At 38.1% G+C, this 21,567-nt stretch overlaps 1 protein-coding gene across 3 annotated transcripts in view; it reads left to right on the forward strand.

The window, feature by feature from the left end:
- Positions 1 to 21,567, forward strand: part of LOC124711589 (trichoplein keratin filament-binding protein) — a 313,083-nt gene that overhangs the window by 202,892 nt on the left and 88,624 nt on the right. For all 3 annotated transcript variants that reach the window (XM_047241740.1, XM_047241738.1, XM_047241739.1), the window contains one exon: positions 12,329 to 12,555. In XM_047241740.1, coding sequence (XP_047097696.1) covers positions 12,329 to 12,555 — 227 coding nt within the window. The remainder of the gene's footprint in view (positions 1 to 12,328; positions 12,556 to 21,567) is intronic.

The raw sequence follows: 21,567 nt of genomic DNA on the forward strand, positions 1-21,567 counted from the left end.
TACAGTTAAATTAGAAAACATCTAATCACGAGGTCAACAGTCACATGGTACCTCTGAGGCCAGCTGGAAGAAAGGTGTAACTTCACACAACTCAGACAGACTGCCAAACACTAAGCAAGCAACATTGTGCACAAAATTGCCTGCACCTCTACAACTAACTAAAAGCTACTGCTGCATATGTTCAAGACATATCGCAATTTCATGCCCACATTGTGGTTAAGGGTCTGGGCATACAGGCTTCTGTGTGTGGAATAGGCAAATCTGGGGATTTGTACAGAGGGAATGTGCTCCTCAAAGGGGTTTTGGTATCATACAAACCAATGCTTTGTGGTTGATCCTCAGGACTTACCCAGCAAATGTTGTGGAAAGATGATGTATGGCCTCATACTAGCTACATTAAGGGGGTTTCACAGAAGCCCAAGGTATCACAGAACAAAGAGTAGCAAGCATGGCTCAACTCCTGAACAGGTGAATGTGTGCCAGCGTACCGGCGACAACAGTGAATGGGGCCAAAGAGAACTTTTCCCCGTTATTTGTGAACATCCTTGACTGAAAAACCTCAGGCAGGGCATGGTATATTACTCACATGAGACATGGCTCATGTGCAGTTTATCTGTACAGATTCAACAGGAAAGACTATTACATATGTCATTTTGGTCATATAGGAACATTTGAGTACATCATATTTAACTGTCACAACTTATATTCTGTTCAATGTACTTATTGAAACAAAACCTTTCGTTTATGAACTATTAAGGAATTATGAATGGTGATTGACAGTCATTTTTAGTGGCTTGCCATCACAATTTTTTATCTTAAATATCTTTGTGACTAATGCCCTTTCGGCATATTTATTATTTTATAAATGACACATAAGTACTGCTAGTCTTTCACGATGATTCTGTACTTATGCTCTGTATCATACATTTTTAGTCATAATTCTGTGACCATTTTATAGACCATTCTTTGATTTAAATTCTGAGGAAGACACTCCTAGCAGTGCTGAAACCCGGTTAATTCATTAAAAATTGTGACCGAGGGCTGTTTTCTTTCAATTGTAACTATTCACTGTCTCTGAATGTGCAGCCCTAATTACTAAGTCAGACAAAGGGTGCTATTTAGTTATTGCTTATAACTCTGAATATATTTCAAAAACATTAGATTTCTTTAACTAAAATAATATTTCGGAACTGCACGAAGATCCGACTCCAGTTTTACAAAAAAGGGTCAGGACAGCCATCAACAGCGCAAATTTCCTACTCAAACCATTTCAGAAGAAAATGCTCATTAATATGAACCCTCAGCCCCCAAAACTTTGGTCTCAATTTAAAATACACAAACCTAATCATTCAATTTGCCCGATATCTAATAGTATGAATAGTGCATACCATGATCTGGCCAAATTTCTACATGAAACTCAGAGAGAATCATTCGTTTTTGTGAACAATTTTTCTGTCCCAAATAGTCACACCTTCGTCCAAAAAATAAAAGATTTAGAATGCAGTTCGGACACCAAGTTAGTTTCTTTCAACATCAGAAACCTTTATACTAATGTCCCCGTACAGGAAACGCTTAGAATTGTAGAAAAAAACTTACGTCGGTTCAAAAAAGATATTTCAGATGAACAAATCACAGACTTCATGAATCTCATCTCAGTTGTAGTCAAGTTCAACTATTTCAAATGGACATTTGTACCAGCAATCAGACGGTCTCGCTATGTGAAATCCGTTAGCTAGTGTCCTCGCTGATATTTTCATCAACTCCCTAGAAGAAATTTTTTTAAATTGTTTTCCATCTGCGTCACTAGGCATTCTTTCATATTCCAGATACGTTGACGATATTCTAATCATCTACAAAGGACCCGCTGACGGTGTTGATCGTATCTTTAACCTATTCAATGATCTTCAAGAGAAAATTTCTTTCACTATCGAATTTGAAAATGAGGGCCGTCAATAAAACTTCCGTGACTTGATGCTTACCATAGAAACAAGTAAAATTTCTTTGAGTATTTTTTGTAAAGTAACATATACCGACCAGATCGTTCCTGCATCTTCTACTCATCCACAATCACATAAAAAAGCCTTCTTTCATTCTGCTGTTCACCAAGCCATTTCCATCCCACTTTCTAAAGAAAAGTTCAACAAAGAAATCAATTTACTTAAAACAATAGCAGTTAACGAGTATAAACCTAACATAGTATAAGACGTCCCCAAAAAGAAAACTGCTAAAATAATTACTATGCTAGGCACTTCCGTTATTGAGTCTAACTCAAAAGAATATTTCTCTATTCCTTTCATGGGGCCTATCTCTTTATCAGATCCAATGCATTCATGGTCTCTGAACGTCCAGCCATGTACAAAATTTTGCGGTTTTGAGTGTGTTCATACCCATCTACAGAAGGAGACATTAGTTCAGCAGATAAAACAAATATCAGGTCTAATATTTGTTCTCAGAATTCACATTTTCATTTCCCTTTTTATAATTGTGACTACTGAAATATTAACGCAGTTTGCTTTTAAATGTGATGAAACACCACAGTAACACATGTCTGACAAGAACAAGAAGTTATCAGTTTTGTTGTACATATTTAAATATGTCTGCTTGTGTCTGTATGTGTGGATGGATATGTGCGTGTGTGCGAGTGTATACCTGTCCTTTTTTCCCCCTAAGGTAAGTCTTTCCGCTCCCGGAATTGGAATGACTCCTTACCCTCTCCCTTAAAACCCACTTCCTTTCGTCTTCCCCTCTCCTTCCCTCTTTCCTGATGAGGCAACAGTTTGTTGCGAAAGCTTGAATTTTGTGTGTATGTTTGTGTTTGTTTGTGTGTCTATCGACCTGCCAGCGCTTTTGTTCGGTAAGTCACCTCATCTTTGTTTTTATATATAAGGTTACAGTAATACACTTTACACGTAAGTATTTATATAACACATTTCATAAATTTAAATATTCTTCAATGGAGTAAAAACAGTGATGCTGTAAATATGACTTTAGAGATTTTCCAAATGTATTGACCTCGGTGATAGCTTTAATGTTTTCAGGAAGTTTGTTATAAAGCTTAACTCCCATGTGAAAAGTACCTTTTTGGCACAGTGCTGTGCTGATTTGAGTCATATGTAAGTTTCTGTTTTGTCTGGTAAAGTGATCATGTATATCACAGTTTTTTTGCAGTCTCCAGTCCTTGCCTATTACATTTAATTTAAAGAACAAAAGCGTGTCCATAATGTATACACATGGTAATGGAGGAATACCAGATTTCTTAAACAGGGGTTTACAAGAGTCTCTAGGCTTGCACCCAAACAAGATTCTAATGGCCCTTTTTTTTGGTTAGCTGTTTTAGAGTTTCCCCAGAAGGTGACCCCATATCTGAGACGAGAATGAAAGTACGCATGATATGCATTCAATACTGTTTTCTCACTACAGCATGATTTTAATGAACAAAGAAGGTAACATATTTTACTCAGTTCTGCACTGAGATATTCAATATGCGTATTCCATCTGATGTTACTCTGCAGCCAAAGTCCTAAGAATTTGGTTTCAGTATTGTTACCAACTGGTTTGTCATTGATAGAGACTGATGGGATAAACATGTCCTTGTGGAATTTTGGAACAATGGTTTTCTTACTGTTTATTACAAGCTGATTACTCTGTGCCCAGCTGCTAAGTTATTTCGTGACCATGTTTACTGTCTGCTGTAACTGTTCATCGTCGTCACCTTTTAGTAGAATCATGGTGTCATCTGCAAATATGATTGTTTTGTGTGCATCAGCATTTAAGCTTAGATCATTTATGTACAGAAGAAACAGAAGGGGTCCCATTACTGATCCTTGGGGTACACCACATTTAATTTGTTTATAGTCCGATAAGTGATTAGATACAGTTTTTAGTTCAATATTTGTGTGCTTGATGCTCACTGCCTGCTTATGATTAGTCAGGAAGTAACTGATCCACTTGTTGGACAGACCTCGAATACCATATCTTTCAAGCTTTGATAGCAGAATTTTACAGTCCACCATGTCAAAAGCTTTTGACAAGTCAATTTCATTTCATTTTCATTATTACATCTTCCATGTCACCTTGTTTCTTGATCCTCTCTTTCTTGGGATCTCAATATGAATCTCTCCGTCACTCGCTGAACAACTCTCAGTTTTGTAATTGTTTTTAGATTACGAATCGTGTTTCACTTCTAACATGAGATGTGATAATACACACAATTTGTGAATTTTCATTTTTGAAAATTTGCTTTTCAAAATCTCATTTAGTTTACAAAAACAAGTCCCTACCTTATCTGCTCTTTTATTTATAACCTTTCCTGTCTCTACAGTCCATGTTTTCAACCACCAAAAGTACGACGACTCATCAACTGGTACTGCGAAGTAATTTTTATCTTATATTATTTGTTTTCATCGTGGTACTTACACATGATGTTAGTTTTATTATAAGTGATTTTCAAGCCTGCTTTCAAACTGACTCTATCAGGTTTATTCATATGTTGCAGCAGCTTATCTGCACTAACAGCAAACAGTGCAACTTCTTAACAAAATAAAGGTGGTTCAGATATATTTTATGAGCACACATTCAGTCATGGTTTGCTCAGTGTAAGCATATAAAAAGTTGCTCTGAGACTTAAGAAAATAGTTTCTAGTGTCATTAGAATATCCATGTCAGTCTCCTCTTTTCAAGTGCTGAATTTCTCACTATCCTAATGAAGTGTTACAGAAGGCTTAGCATTAATGTACATATTCTTCAGTATTCTAAGACTCTGTGCCTTGTTTTTCAAGCACTGTTAGTACAATTCTGTTTAACTGACTCCAAAGATTTTTCTGAATCTGTGAATCCCAGAAAAAGTTGTTATTCATCTCATTCACCTATTCTATCATTTCATGCTCGACTTGCGAGTAGTCCAATGTGCTATATCCATTTCTAAAGCCAACTTATTCGTTTGCTTCATTAAAATTCAATGCCTCTGCTGTATTGCTTTACCTTCAGCTTTTACCATTTGTAATGATATTACACCATCCTCTCACGCTTTTCGTTTGTTCGTACTGTGAAATACTTTATACCCACGTCTTGTATTGCTTCTCTGATGTTATTATTTTCATGATCAGTTATCTGTTTGTGACTTACCTCTCAAACCATGCTAACATTTAAATAAGTCACCATGGAATGCTTGTGCAATTTTGTGTTTATTGTTAGTTACTATGCCATTTGTCATCTTAATTGATGAAATGTTTTATTTGTCAAACATAGGTCTGAGTTTTGTGTTCTTCATGTCATTCTTTTAAATAAATTTTTTGTCATATTACTATGGTATTTTCTCACATTTTCTTGAGGAAATTTTCAAATTGTATTTTTAATTCTGCGTATTATATCATGTTTCTGTTCTTTGTGCTTGACACTCTGCCATTTTTTTCTAGTTTCCTCATCCCATTTGATATTTTCTTTTGCTTTCATCACATGTGCAGAACCCTTTGCTTTCTGCAAGTTAAGTAGTTGACTTTATCATCTGTGCTTGTACTGTTTTCACTTTTCTAATATGCTCCTGTACAGTCTTCACTTTTCTATTATGTGAAACACGTTCCTTATTTTAATATGATACATTTCCTTTTTTAAAATATGATCCTGGATAGTATACAGCTACATTTTTCTGGTGTTAACAGCTGAATTGGATGAAGGATTAAATGGTGTGGATCGGAAAATAAAGGTGATAGTGTGGAGATAGAGGAGGGGGTGACTGAGGGCTGGTAAGGAAAGACATCAAGGACACAAAATATGAATGTGGCATCAGTGGTTTATTGTGGTGCAGGAAGGGAAGTTGCATGGTGGATATGATTAGGTGGAAGGGTGGATTGAGGGGAAGAGATTGAAAAAAACGATGACTACAATTACAGAAAGTTAGAGTGTAAATTAGTGGGCTGAAGTTAGGAGGAGGCCATGAAGTCAGGGATGGAGGCGAGTATGAAACGGGCAAGTGGATGTGAAGGCCAAGAGGTCTGCAGGAGCAAAGGATGTGTTATAAGGACAATTCTCATTTACATAATTCAGAGAATCTGCTACTGGGAGAGGATCAACATGGCACAAGTTGTGAGGCAACCATATAAAGTTGAGCATTGTGTTCTGCCCCTGGATAGTTGCCCATGCCCTTGGTCGCAGTTGGCAGTGGCCTTAATTTGGGTGGCAACTGATTGGTGGTCAGGCCTACATAAAAGCATGTGCAAAAGGTAAAACAGAGTTGGTATATGAAATGATTGCTTACACATATGTCCCTTCCTCTTACAGGGTATATGACTGTGATGGGACTGGATGAGGGTGTGAAAAAGACTTGTTCTGCACTGGGGTATTCTGTGAAGGAGATGGGAATATATATGCCATATGTATGGACAGAATGTTTTGTAGACTGCATTGGCAGCATAGCAGTACTCTGAGAGAGACTGAAAGGATTGTGGGTAAGAAGTTCCTAATTTTTGAGCATGATGGTATCTAGGCAAAACCCTGGCAAAGGATGTGTTTAAATTGTTCCGTCTGGTGTGATACTGAGTAATGAGGATGAAGGTGGCCAAGTTGTGGAGGAATGAGGACAGGGTGTCATGTCCCTGGCTCCAAATTGTGCAGTTATCACCAATGCAGCTGAACTAGCCAGGAATTCAGGATCTGAGTACTCTTGGTAGAGCACTTGCCTGCGAAAGGTAAAGGTGTTGATGTCGAGTCTTGGTCTGGCACGCAGTTTTAATCTGCCAGGAAGTTTCATATCAGCACTCTCTCTGCTGCAGAGTGAAAATTTCATTCCGGAAACATCTCCTAGGCTGTGGCTTAGCCGTGTCTCTGCAATATCCTTTCTTCCAGGAGTGCTAGTCCTGCAAGTTTTGCAGGAGAAGGTACCTAAAAGCACTCCTGTATTAGAATTCAACATTGTGACAAAATTTCAACACAGTCGATCAAGAACTTTTGGAGATTAACAATTTTGAACAAACTGACATTTACATTTTTATAACGTTTCCCTTTTATTAAATACATATTACATATATGCAAGATGGAATTCCAGTAAGAATATAAAAACATGTGAGTATTTTGATGCAATTTGTGTCAAAAGTTCAAAGCTATTGGTCAAGAACTTTCAGAGATACATGCTTTTTAATGAACAAACATTTACATTTTTATTTACATAGATGTTTAGTTGTAAAACATATGAAGAGTAGATATTGTCTGTGTAGATAAATTTTATTTTTTAAACATTCTTTATTTTACAAAACTTCTTTGAAAACAGCAGTTACAATCTGATCATCATTTACTTCTTGGCTGTATGTTTCTTTAGCACAAACATAAATATCACTGAGTTTGCAAACTCGTAAAAAAGCCACATATAACTGTCCCTGTGAGAAAACAGGTTCTGGTAAATACAATTCTGCCCTCTGAAGTGTTTGACCGTTGGCTTTATTAGTGTTTATAACTAAGGCCAGTTTTATTGGGGATTGTTCCCTTACATTTGGAAAGGCGTGGTTGTATCAGAAGGTATTTGCAGGGTATGAGCACAGTTTTATCAGAGTTAATGAATTTAGCAGTGATGATGTACTTACTCACATAAGTGAGTTACCACTAATCTCACACCATTAATGAATCCCTGATTAGCATTAAGACTTTTAATTAATGGAATAATAGCATTTTTCTTTGAAAACAAATGATATGGTAAATCAGGCAGATTTAAAAAGTTCAAGAAATCTATGGAATACAATGGAATGTTCTTTTATTTCTTCAGTTTGGATAGAATCATAACTTGAGTAACCCTTTGCCTTTCCAGGTAAATAACACATTAATTGAGTGTTGTACTTGCAATCATGAACCATGGACCTTGCCATTGGTGGGGAGGCTTGCGTGCCTCAACGATACAGATAGCCGTACCGTAGGTGCAACCACAATGGAGGGGTATCTGTTGAGATGCCAGACAAACGTGTGGTTCCTGAAGAGGGGCAGCAGCCTTTTCAGTAGTTGCAGGGGCAACAGTCTGGATGATTGACTGATCTGGCCCTGTAACACTAACCAAAACGGCCTTGCTGTTTTGGGTCTGCGAACGGCTGAAAGCAAGGGGAAACTACAGCCGTAATTTTTCCCGAGGGCATGCAGCTTTACTGTATGATTAAATGATGATGGCGTCCTCTTGGGTAAAATATTCTGGAGGTAAAATAGTCCCACATTCGAATCTCCGGACGGGGCCTACTCAAGAGGACATCGTCATCAGGAGAAAGAAAACTGGCATTCTACGGATCGGAGTGTGGAATGTCAGATCCCTTAATCGGGCAGGTAAGTTAGAAAATTTAAAAAGGGAAATGGATAGGTTAAAGTTAGATACAGTGGGAATTAGTGAAGTTTGGTGGCAGGAGGAAGAAGACTTTTGGTCAGGTGAATACAGGGTTGTAAATACAAAATCAAATAGGGGTAATGCAGGAGTATGTTTAATAATGAATAAAAAAATAGGAGTGCGGGTAAGCTACTACAAACAGCATAGTGAACGCATTATTGTGGCCGAGATAGACACGAAGCCCACGCCTACTACAGTAGTACAAGTTTATCTGCCAACTAGCTCTGCAGATGATGAAGAAGTCAATGAAATGTATGATGAGATAAAAGAAATTATTCAGGTAGTGAAGGGAGACGAAAATTTAATAGTCATAGGTGACTGGAATTCAAGAGTAGGAAAAGGAAGAGAAGGAAACATAGTAGGTGAATACGGATAGGGGATAAGAAATGAAAGAGGAAGCCGCCTGGTAGAATTTTGCACAGAGCATAACTTAATCATAGCTAACACTTGGTTCAAAAACCACGAAAGAAGGTTGTATACATGGAAGAAGCCTGGAGATACTAGAAGGTGTTAGATAGATTATATAATGATAAGACAGAGATTTAGGAACCAGGTTTTAAATTGTAGACATTTCCAGGGGCAGATGTGGACTCTGACCACAATCTATTGGTTATGAACTGTAGATTAAAACTGAAGAAACTGCAAAAAGGTGGGAATTTAAGGAGATGGGACCTGGATAAACTGACTAAACCAGAGGTTGTACAGAGTTTCAGGGAGAGCATAAGGGAACAATTGACAGGAATGGGGGAAAGAAATACAGTAGAAGAAGAATGGGTAGCTTTGAGGAATGAAGTAGTGAAGGCAGCAGAGGATCAAGTAGGTAAGAAGACGAGGGCTAGTAGAAATCCTTGGGTAACAGAAGAGATACTGAATTTAATTCATGAAAGGAGAAAATACAAAAATGCAGTAAGTGAAGCAGGCAAAAAGGAATACAAACATCTCAAAAATGAGATCGACAGGAAGTGCAAAATGGCTAAGCAGGAATGGCTAGAGGACAAATGTAAGGATGTAGAGGCTTATCTCGTGAGGGGTAAGATAGATACTGCCTACAGGAAAATTAAAGAGACCTTTGGAGAAAAGAGAACCACTTTCATGAATATCAAGAGCTCAGATGGAAACACAGTTCTAAGCAAAGGAGGGAAAGCAGAAAGGCGGAAGGAGTATATAGAGGGTCTATACAGGGGTGATGTTCTTGAGGACAGTATTATGGAAATGGAAGAGGAGGTAGATGAAGATGAAATGGGAGATATGATACTGCGTGAAGAGTGAAGAGTTTGACAGAGCACTGAAAGAGCTGAGTCGAAACAAGGCCCCGGGAGTAGGCAACATTCCATTAGAACTACTGACAGCCATGGGAGAGCCACTCCTGACAAAACTCTACCATCTGGTGAGCAAGATGTATGAGACAGGCGAAATTCCCTCAGACTTCAAGAAGAATATAACAATTCCAATCCCAAAGAAAGCAGGTGTTGACAGATGTGAAAATTACCGAACTATCAGTTTAATAAGTCACAACTGCAAAATACTAACGCGAATTCTTTACAGACGAATGGAAAAACTGGTAGAAGCTGACCTCGGGGAAGATCAGTTTGGATTCCGTAGAAATGTTGGAACACGTGAGGCAATACTGACCCTATGACTTATCTTAGAAGAAAGATTAAGGAAAGGGAAACCTACGTTTCTAGCATTTGTAGACTTAGAGAAAGCCTTTGACAATGTTGACTGGAATACTCTCTTTCAAATTCTGAAGGTGGCAGGGGTAAAACACAGGGAGCGAAAGGCTATTTACAATTTGTACAGAAACCAGATGGCAGTTATAAGAGTCGAGGGACATGAAAGGGAAGCAGTATTTGGGAAGGGAGTGAGACAGGGTTGTAGCCTCTCCCCGATGATATTCAATCTGTATATTGAGCAAGCAGTAAAGGAAACAAAAGAAAAGTTCGGAGGAGGTATTAAAATCCATGGAGAAGAAAAAAAAAGTTTGAGGTCCGCCGATGACATTGTAATTCTGTCAGAGACAACAAAAGACTTGGAAGAGCAGTTGAACAGAATGGGCAGTGTCTTGAAAGGAGGATATAAGATGAACATCAACAAAAGCAAAACGAGGATAATGGAATGTAGTCTAATTAAGTCTGATGATGCTGCGGGCATTATATTAGGAAATGAGACACTTAAAGTAGTAAATGAGTTTTGCTATTTGGGGAGCAAAATAACTGATGATGGTCGAAGTAGAGAGGATATGAAATGTAGGCTGGCAATGGCAAGGAAAGCATTTCTGAAGAAGAGAAATTTGTTAACATTGAGTATTGGTTTAAGTGTCAGGAAGTCGTTTCTGAAAGTATTTGCATGGAGTGTAGCCATGTATGGAAGTGAAACATGGACGATAAATAGTTTGGACAAGAAGAGAATAGAAGCTTTCGAAATGTGGTGTTACAGAAGAATGCTGAAGATTAAATGGGTAGATCATATAACTAATGAGGAGGTATTGAATAGAATTGGGGAGGAGTTTGTGGCACAACTTGAGTAGAAGAAGGAACCGGTTGGTAGGACATGTTCTGAGACATCAAGGGATCACCAATTTGGTACTGGAGGGCAGCGTGGAGGGTAAAAATCGTAGAGGGAGACTAAGACATGAATACACTAAGCAGATTCAGAAGGATGTAGATTGCAGTAGGTACTGGGAGATGAAGAGGCTTGCACAGGATAGAGTAGCATGGAGAGCTGCATCAAACCAGTCTGAGGACTGAAGACCACAACAACTATAACTTGCAATCATTTATTGGACATGCAATCACCTCTAAATGGAATTGAGAAACATTTTGGTCATTGATTTCTTTGACATTGAATGTAGTGGTAATAAAATTGTCATAACTACAAAATAATGTTTAGGAGTTTTGATTGCTTCAGTGAAGTAACCAGTTTGATTATGTAAATCGCCATTACCACATTTAAGTAACTATTCATTGAAAATGGGATCATCATTTGCCCTCATATTTTGAGCTAACTTTGGAATTTTAACATGAGGCAATAAGGGTACTGTTGAACTGTAGTTTCAACAATGGCTGTTGTACTGGCTTGTCTAATGAAGGGTAATACGTGACGGAAATCTCTACCAAACAGAATCATTTTGCCTCCATAAGCGAGATTATTATTCATGAGGTTCCTTAATGTCAATCAACAGTGCATAGCACATGTTTGGGAACCACTAAAATCTCATCCCAGAAGATGTGGTCAGAGTCACAGAGAAGTTTTACATCCTTCGTGTGAGTGTGAATCGATGAGAGTGCTGTGTTCAAGATGAGTAGCTTGAAAATCATGTGTGGCATGTGTCCCCCAGGTAAGAGATGGGCAGCAAAAAACCTTGTTTTCATCTTGTCAAATGTGACACAAAGTTTTGTAGACAAATGTTTTACCGGTGTGTCCTGTCCATCAGTGAAGGAACTGTTAGAAATTTTATTTCTTATTGAATGTAAGACTTGTTCATGTGTTGCCTTTTGTTCTATATTTACCTTTTGGTAAGCTGTCTTGCCATTTGTATGGTCTTGTATGCTTGTGTTGTGTGTTGTGTGACATTCACAACAGGGGTCACCAGGTTGAAATGTTGGCAAGATTTGCCATGATATGTAAAAACATTCTCCTATTCTAGCAGAGCGAGGTTGTAGGCATCAGGTAGCACATACTGTCTCTGAAAATCTTCTGAAAGTGCGTCCTGAAATGTTGTCCACAACTTAGGTATATTGACAGGAAAAAAAAAGAATGAGAACAGAATATACAGATGATGGTGAAGAACCGTGATGTTTTCAAAATAATGTTTTTGACAAAAACAATAACTTTTAAACAATGTGTGTATTTTTCATCATTAGTGGTGAAAGAAGTATTGAAAATGATGGATCAGTCATTAATTTTGGTTACGTAAAAAAAATAATGTTGAGAAATAACATAGATTATTCTCAGTACATAATTGTAATATATTTGTAGTGGGAACGGCAGAAGCAGCAGCAATTGGTTCAACGGGCGTGGGTGGATCAGGTCAAGGAGCAGCAAGAGCTAAGAGCAAAGAGAGAGCAGGAAGAAATGGAAGCATTGCGTGAGCGAGAGGCTAAGCTTTTGGAAGAACAACGTAAGCAGGAGGAGCTGAAGGAGCTGAAGAGAAAGAAGGCTGAGTTGCTACAGCAGCAGCTGATGGAGCAGGTTGCTGTAATAAAGTAAGAAACATTATTTAATGTAAGCGGACAAATAAAATAACTGCTCACCAGGTGGCTGCAGGAGAACACACACATAAAATAAGGTTATACTCATGCAAGCTTTAGGAGCCAGTGGCTCCTCCTTCCGGCAGAACGGTTGAAGGGGAAGGAAGAGGGGTAAATAAAAGGACTGGAGAGGTTTAGGAAAAGGGTGAGATTTCAGAAAAGTCACCCAGAACTGCAGGTCAGGGAGACTTATCAGACGGGATGAGAGGAAAAGAGGCTTTCCTTCTCATCCCGTTCAGTAAGCCGCCCCTGACCCGCAGTTCTGTGTGACTTTTTCTGAAATCTACACCTTTCCTTCACCCCTTTCCCTCCCCTTCAACCCTTCTGCCGGAAGGAGGAGCAATTGACTCTGAAAGCTTGCATAAGTATAACCTTCTTTGATGTGTGTGTTCTCCTGCCCCACTTAGTGAGTAGTTTTTTTTAAATCTATCCAATTACATTATATTGTCGTAAATTGGTTATTTTCATTGTTATAAGAAACAGTATGTGTGGCATATGTTGCTGATCGTTATTGAAGCATTAATAAATACTGCCAACAGAGTATCTGCTGTTGTGACAAATATGTTACTAGTAGGCATTCTTTCTGTAAGGAATGCCCCCTTTTCCTGTGCTAGTCTACTTTTGATGTCTTCCTTGCTTTATCCATGACTTATTTTTTGCTTTGAAGGTAACATACTTCCGTAATTGTTCTATTTCGTGGTCCCAAATTTTGATGGTAAATTTTTCACTAATCATTACTTTTTTCAGTTTCTGTATCAATAGACTGTCTTTCCATTCAGTGTCCTCACTTTCGTCATAAGAGGATGGTAGTGTCATCAGCAAATCCTATCATTGATGTCCTTTTTGCATGAATTTTAATCCTACTCTTGAACCATTATTTTATTTCCAGCATTGCTTCTTTGATGTACAGATTGAGCAGTAGGAGAGAAAGACTATCCTTATCTTACATTCTGTTTAATATGAGCAATTTTTCTCAATCTTCCATCCTTACTATTGCTTGTTGGTTCAAATATGTATGGTATATTACCTGTCATTTCCTGTATTTTCACCAATTTTTCTGTGAATTCCAAACATCTTGCATTAATTTACATTGTCAAATATTTTTTCTTGGTTGATAGATCCTATAAATGTGTCCTGAGTTTTCTTAAGTCTTGTTTCCATTGTCAAGCACAACATCAGAACTGCATGTGGTGCCTTCACTTACACTAAAGCCATTCTGATCATCATCTAACAGATTCTCAGATATTTTCTCCATTCTTTTTGTCAGCAGTTCAGTTGCATGAACTGTTAAGCTGACTGTGAAATATTTTTTACACTTATCTGCCCTTGCTATCTTCAGGATGGTATGGATGATATTTTTCTGGAAGTCCAATTGGATGTCTCTAGACTCGTGGGATATAATAGTTCTTTCATTGTTTTGTAAGCATGTTATTGGAAATTAACTTACACATGTCCTTCAGAAGTCAATATAAAAACACTTGCTGCCAACACATTTTATTGCATGATCTCCTCCATTACTGTGCACAGTATATGTAAAAGTGACAGTGGTACCTTCCAAAAAATCTGTTAATTACTTTTATGAAAAACCATATGTCTGCTTGTGTCTGTATGTGTGCAGATGGATATATATGTGTGTATGTGTGTGTGTGTGTGTGTGTGTGTGTGTGTGTGTGTGTGTGTGTGTGCGTGTGTGTGTGCGTGCGAGTGTATACCTGTCCATTTTTCCCCCTAAGGTCAGTCTTTTCGCTCCCAGGATTGGAATGACTCCTTACCCTCTCCCTTAAAACCCACATCCTTTCGTCTTTCCCTCTCGTTCCCTCCTTCCCTCTTTCCTGATGAAGCAACTGTGGGTTGCGAAAGCTTGAAATTTGTGTGTGTGTTTGTGTGTTTTTTATTGTGTCTATCTACCAGCACTTTCTCGTTTGGTAAGTCACAGCATCTTTGTTTTTTAATACATACATACTCTGTAAGCCATGGCAGAGTGTACCTTGTACCGCTGCTAATCATTCCCTTTTCTTTTCCACTGATAGGTGGAGTGAGGGAGAAATGACTTTGTCTATAGCTCCTTACAAGTCCATCATATGAAATTAAAACTAAGGGCCATAAAGGATGCTCCAAGACTAATGTATATGAGTGACAATTAAAGCAGAGATCTGGATTTCTTTATAATATATGTTAAAGACTTCAGCAGCTTTGCAAAGCAATAATTATATCTATTTCTGTTCTCTGCAAACCACTGTGAAGGGCATGGCAGAGAGCACTCCACAAAACAACACACATTATGCTTTCTTCCTAATGAGAAGTCATTTCTGTATACAAGAAAAAAATAATTGCTAAAATTGAGGCCTGTGGAACACCTTAACTTATTTATTTATTTATTTATTTTCTGTCCATATAACAAAAAGTTTTAGGACATTGTCAGGAAAATTTAGATTACATTACACATATACAGTAAAATATTTACATTCTTTCATAACAACATATGGATCAGACCCATGTCTGTACACATTATTTTTTAAAAGGGCACTACAAGTAGATTCCTCTAAAGTGTAACACAATTTAGCTTATATTTATAATAGTACAGTACACATAATACAGTGTATAATTACATTCTTTCATACGACTGGTAGATTGGAGACATTGTCTATATACACTGTTTTCCAAGATGGCACTACAATTTAAAGTCCTCTATAGAGTAACAACACTTCTCTATTAATAATTGCTTCAGTCTACTCTTTAGCATATTTAGATTTACTTTCTCGAGTTCACAGAGTAGTGCATTGTAAAAAATTGCTACCATTCTTTGTGGACTGTGGTCCATTGCCTTTTTATTGGTCACAATTCTATGAAAATTTTCCCTTCCCCGTGTAACATAGTTGTGTACATTTCTGTTTCTCATATTAAATTCAGGATTTTGTTTCACGAACATGACTGTCTGCAGTATATAGATGGAGTACACCGTAAGAATTTTATATTTTCTAAAGATGTCTCTACAAGGCTCTCTCTTCTTTACCTTGGCTACCATTCTTACTGCCTTTTTTTGTAATCTAAAAAGTCTATCTATATGAACTGCTGATGCCCCCACCCCATATCTCAATACCATACTGAAGGTGCGGATCAACTAACCCAAAATATATTTGCTTAAAGTATCATGGTCCAAGAAGGCTGAGACCCATTTCAGTACACACACATTTCTACTGATTTTCTTGCAAATATTATCTACATGTTCTTTCCATGATAAGTGTTCGTCAACAACGATGCCCAAAAATTTATGTGAATTTGCATATGCAAGACCCAATGGGGATGTAAATACTGTATCAGTTATGACAGCATTATAACTGTGGATGAACTTCATTATTACCATTTTGTCTTTATTTACAAGAAACTTGTTTGCTGTAAGGTTTGCGGACAGAGTATTGAAACTGATCTCGGTACTGTTAGCTGCAGACTGCATATCACTGCCACAGCCGATGAAGGATATGTCATCAGCATAGCTTACAACCATGCAATTTTGGGGTTCATATAAGTTATTTACATATACAAGGAACAGAAAAGGCCCTAGTATGCTTCCTTGAGGCACACCACATTGAAGTGTCCTGAAGTTTGATTTGGTTGTTAGGAGCTGCTCATTATTTTGGTAAGTTAGCTTTACACACTGTTTCCTGTCTTTCAAATAGGAGGGAAGTAGTTTCGAGGCTAGTCCTCTCAACCCGTACTCTTCTAGCTTACACAGAAGAATGGTATGATTCACAGTATCAAATGCTTTACTCATATCTAGGAAAGTGCCTATTACCTTGTCACTTTTGTCCAGCTTATTTAATATTTCATGTATAAAAGATGCTACTGCTGTTGTAGTAGATCTCCCTTTTCTAAATCCATGTTGTAGGTTGTTTAACAGATTGTGTTTGGTGAAATATGATTCAACTTGATTTAGTATTACTCTCTCTAACAATTTTCCTAGTTCTGAGGTTAATGATATTGGCCTGTAGTTTTTAGTGTCAGTTTTTAATCCCTTTTCAGTAATTTTCAAAAGGTCAGGGAATACTCCATTTCTGAGGGAGGTACTTATCAAGTGAGTCAGGGGTTTCACTAATTCATCCCTGCATTCCTTTAGCAGTTTAGGTGAAATGTCATCCCAGCCACAAGACATTTTTGATCGAAGTGCTGATATGATTGCTAGGATGTCCCTCTCAGTAATGCCGTGGCTGTAACAGGACTGGCTAGATTTTCCAAGACTAAAATTTTGTGGCTTGACAGTAACTTCATTTGTACCAACTGTACTGAACTTTCGTATAAATTTCTCACACACTTCTTTTGGGTCATTTATTTCTTCACCATTTTCTTTTAATGTTATGTTGCTGTGTTCATAGGAATTCTGTTTCCCACTTTCTTTATGCATTATTTTCCAGGCAGTTTTACTGATACAGCTAGAGTTCCTTATTTCAGAGGTATATTTCTGTGCTTTTAGGTTAGTCAAGGACTCTCTGTATGTTTTTCTGAGCAGTTTATATGTTGTTGAGAAATATTGTAGTTTAGTATCTCTAAAAAGTATATAGCAATCTTTCATTTTCTCCCTCAGTTCAATAATTTCAGAAGGGAGATTCTCGGCTTTATGGTTTACAGCTTTATTTACTTTTTTAACTAAAGGACAGGTTTGATTTAAAGTGTTACTGAATAACTTATAAAAATATTCCCATTTTTCATTCACTTCAGTTGCATTGTACACTGGTTCCCATTTTTCATTCCCTAGTGCCATCTTAAGTTTAGAATAATTAAATTTTCTTTTATATATAACTTTATCAATTTCAGTTACATCTATGTTCCCTACATCAGTTTCCATAGTAGGGCTCTGTTATCACAAATGTAGTTTTCTAAGGTGTTTACATTTACTTTCTCTTTTCCTACATTTGTGAGAACATGGTCAATACATGTCTTCGTATTTGCAATGACTCTTCTAGATTCTGAATTCATTTGTTTAAAGTTATAACACTGTAATACATCCATATAGCACAAATAGTTAACACTATTGTTTAATGAGTCTATGTTGATGTCTCCAACAAGCAACAAGTGTTTTTTATACACTGCTGTCCCCTCCAGCAAGTCCTCTAGGCAATGTAGAAACTCTTCTGTGTTACTTCCAGGTGACCTATACAGTGCTGCTATAATAAGGCTGTTGTTTCCGTACTTCAGGTTTACTGCTGCAACCTCAAATACCATTTCGGTACTCAGATAATCTATCCATTTAACTTTTTCACATTTTACATCATTTCTACTATAAATGCCTACCCCACCACTTTTGTGTGTCTTTCTGCAGTACAAGTTTATAAGTTTGTAATTTTTTAGCCTGTAACCATATGCTTCCTCTTCCTTGCATCCCAATTCACTCGCTAGGAAGAGGTGTGGCTTAGTTTCATTTAGGTAAACATTCAGCTGCTCTGTTTTATTAGTTACATACTGGACATTCTGATATGCAAGGCTTAATTTATTATGCTTTCCCCTAAAAAACATCAGTCTACTTTGTGACTGAGAATTCTGTTTAAATCATCTTTTTCTTTGATAATTTACTATATTTTGTCACACAAGAAATTTTTGCCTTCAAAATTTAGGTGCATACCATATCTGGTATGTAGGCTTCTTTTCAGTTTACCTGTATTTAATATTTTACATTTGCCAAAATGAGCACACATTTGTTTCATTTTAATGTTTGTTTTTTGAATCAACTTATTTATACACGAATTGTACATGAGACCATACCTGTGAGGCAGCATTGTAATAATAATGGTGTTTCATGATTTATTTGCTTCTAGGAAGTTTTCCAGGCTTGCTAGGCAATTTCGTTCTTCATTTCTTGCGATGTCATTGGCACCAGCTATACACACTACATATTCATTCTCTTCTTTCTTGTTTCCCTGCAGGTCGACATCAGTAACAGATTTTGTACTTGCACCTGGTTTCACTATTCCTATTGCTTGGATATCTTTGTAATTGTCCTGTGAAACACTCGCCAAATTTCTGCCGTGGCTGTCTGTTAATAAGAGAAATTTGTACCTTTTTCGACGGTTTGACGGTCGTATTTTTTAAGGTTTTTTTTGTTAGTTTTGCCACTGCATAGTTTATGAAATTCGTTTCCGCCACATTTCACACTTTCACATTTACCACTGTTGGTTTCTGGTAAGAGCTGAGGCACAGGTAGGGCAAATCTAACTGTTTTGTGTGGGTTTTCACTTTTTTTGCTGTGAAGATTACTTTTTGTAACGTTTTCCATAGACACACTCAAATTTACCTCATATTTCGATCGAGTCACTTGACTACAGTTTTCGGAATAAAGGATATTAAAATTGTTTTCACACTCGAAACTTGGTTTACTCACTGTAGGTGACATTTTTTTCGCCTTGTGCTTTACATTTGCCGTTTACTGTCTTCCATTCCATCGACTTATAGTTACTAACTTTTGGCAGTACACCCATGCTTTGTTTCGACCTAAGCTCCATATTTTCATGCCTTAGGCTGTCATTTTCTCTTCTTAATCCTAAGATTACTGATTGTAAACTTGAAATACGTTTACTATACATTTTAAGTTCATCTTAGCACTTCACACAAGCGATCTTTTTAACTACATCACTGTAATTTAGTTTAGCAGTAATATCATGTACATCTGTACTTGCTGCCAAATTTTTACAAAAAAAAAAAAAAAAAAAAAAAAAAAAAAAAAAAAAAAAAAAAAAAAAAAGTGAATCTAGTGTTTATTTTCTTCCATGTTCTTTTTTTCTGTTACCTGAGAATAATACTCCAAATATGTGTTGATGCATTCATTTGGCAAGCCCCTTACACCATACTATTCATGCTTTTAAAATTAACTCTGAGATTTTCGTTTGATTGTCCAGTGCATTTGAAAAATATTTTATTGGAAGCAGCTGTCACTGTTGAGCACTGTGGCCTGAAACCTTGTTCCACTCGCTGTCACAGTCAGAACTTCACGAGGTGGAAGAAGATTGAAAATAAAAAGACACCTCTTTAGGCTTAGCTTCCAACACACGGTAGTTTCTGAGAAAATGATGATCTAAGCTTTGGTGCTGGTTCATCGCTATCCTTACACTGGAAAAAATGATGATCAAAGCTGGTTCATTGGTATGCTTGCACCAGATAAAGTCAAACGTGTCAGTAGCATAGTGGTTAATAGCAAAATTTCAAATTTTTCTGTCTTGTGTTCGTATCCAGTCTTACACTTTTTTCCTTGGATATCACAAAGGTATATGACATCACATTAAATCCACCAACCACCAACAGTACCTGCATGTTGATAGCTGTCACCCCTTTCACATTCAAAAATCCCTCTCATACAGCCTAGCCACCCAGGCATGGTGTACCTGCAGTGGCAAAAACTCCCTTGCTCAGTACGCTGAGGGTCTCACCAAGGCCTTCATAGGCAGGCACTATCCCCCAGACCTAGTCTGCAAAAAGATCTCCTGTGCCATTTCTCCGCACATCCCTAGTCCTTCCACCAACCCCAAGAACCAGCCACAGACCAGCGTTCCCTTTGTCACACAGTACCACCCCGTACTGGAACAACTGAACCACATCCTTTGCCAGGGCTTTGATTACATATCATCATGCCCTGAAATGAGAGAGATCCTACCTAAGATATTTCCCACCCCTCCTAAAGTGGTGTTTTGTTACCCACCCAACCTCCACAACATACTAGTGCATCCCTATGCCACTCCCAATCCCAACCTCTTGCCACAAGGATCATATCCCTGTGGAAGACTCAGTTGCAAAACCTGCCCATTCCACCCATCCAGCACTTCCTGTTCCAGTCCTGTCACAGGTTTATCCTACCCTATCAGGTGCCCAGCCACCTGTGAAAGCAGTCATGTCATTTACCAACCCTGCTTCAATCGTTACACAGCTTTTTATATTGGTATGACTACCAACCAGCTGTCCATCAGGATGAACGGCCACTGCCAAACATAGCCAAGAGCAAAGTAGACCACACTATCCCTGCTATTCATTTCCCTTCACCAGCCCCTCCAGATTGCTGCTTGCACCCCAAGTGATAGTTGCATTCTGGCCCGAGATGCCGGAGCTGGCAGTCGTTTGTGAGTGAGTCTTGCTGGCTTTTGATTGTGAATGGTGTGTGTCCCGTCCTCACTAGTGAAGGCTGTGGCTTACGTAAGTGTCTTTTAATCAGCCGTCTGCAACTTGACGTGTCTTCTTAATGTTGTTGATATTCACACGTGAAGTTTCTCGAAGTCCACAGCAAATTTGGTTTTTGAGTCCAGAAACCCAACCAAAAGTAGGTTCCCAGTTTTTTCACCCTTCTTTCACCGTGCAAGATGTGTGCCATACACCATCCCACTATCACCTACTCAAGACCTGTCACAGGCGTGTCCTACCCCATTAAAGGCAGGGCTACATACGAAAGCAGTCATGTAATCTACAAACTAAGCTGCAACCACTTTGCTGCTTTCTACATGGGCATGACAACTAACAAGCTGTCTGTCTGTGTGAATGGCCACTGCCAAACTGTGGGCTAGATAGAGCTGGATCACCCTGTTGCTGAGCACACTGCCAAACATGACCTCCTTCAATGAGTGACTGCTTCATATCCTGCCCCCCCCCCCCCCCCCCCCCACACACACACACCATTTTGCCCCAGGACCTTCACTAGTCCCTGTGTCCCACTTACTTATCTCCTTCCCTACCCCCACTCAAATGTTACACACACACATTCTATCCTGTAAATGCATCTGCATAGTCCTTAACCAATCCCTCCAGCAAATTCTTTCAGTGCTGAACCTTGCAGCCCCACATCCTGTTCCCACCACATCCCTGCAGACCCCCACAGGCAGCACCAGATTTTCCACACCACTATACTTTTATTATAAAATCATCATCTACCTGACAGTATTAAAGCAATGTAATTCAAAATGAAATTACAACAACTTGTCCTTGTGATTGATATAATTT

This window comes from Schistocerca piceifrons, chromosome 8 (assembly GCF_021461385.2).
Source record: "Schistocerca piceifrons isolate TAMUIC-IGC-003096 chromosome 8, iqSchPice1.1, whole genome shotgun sequence".
Taxonomy (NCBI): domain Eukaryota; kingdom Metazoa; phylum Arthropoda; class Insecta; order Orthoptera; family Acrididae; genus Schistocerca; species Schistocerca piceifrons.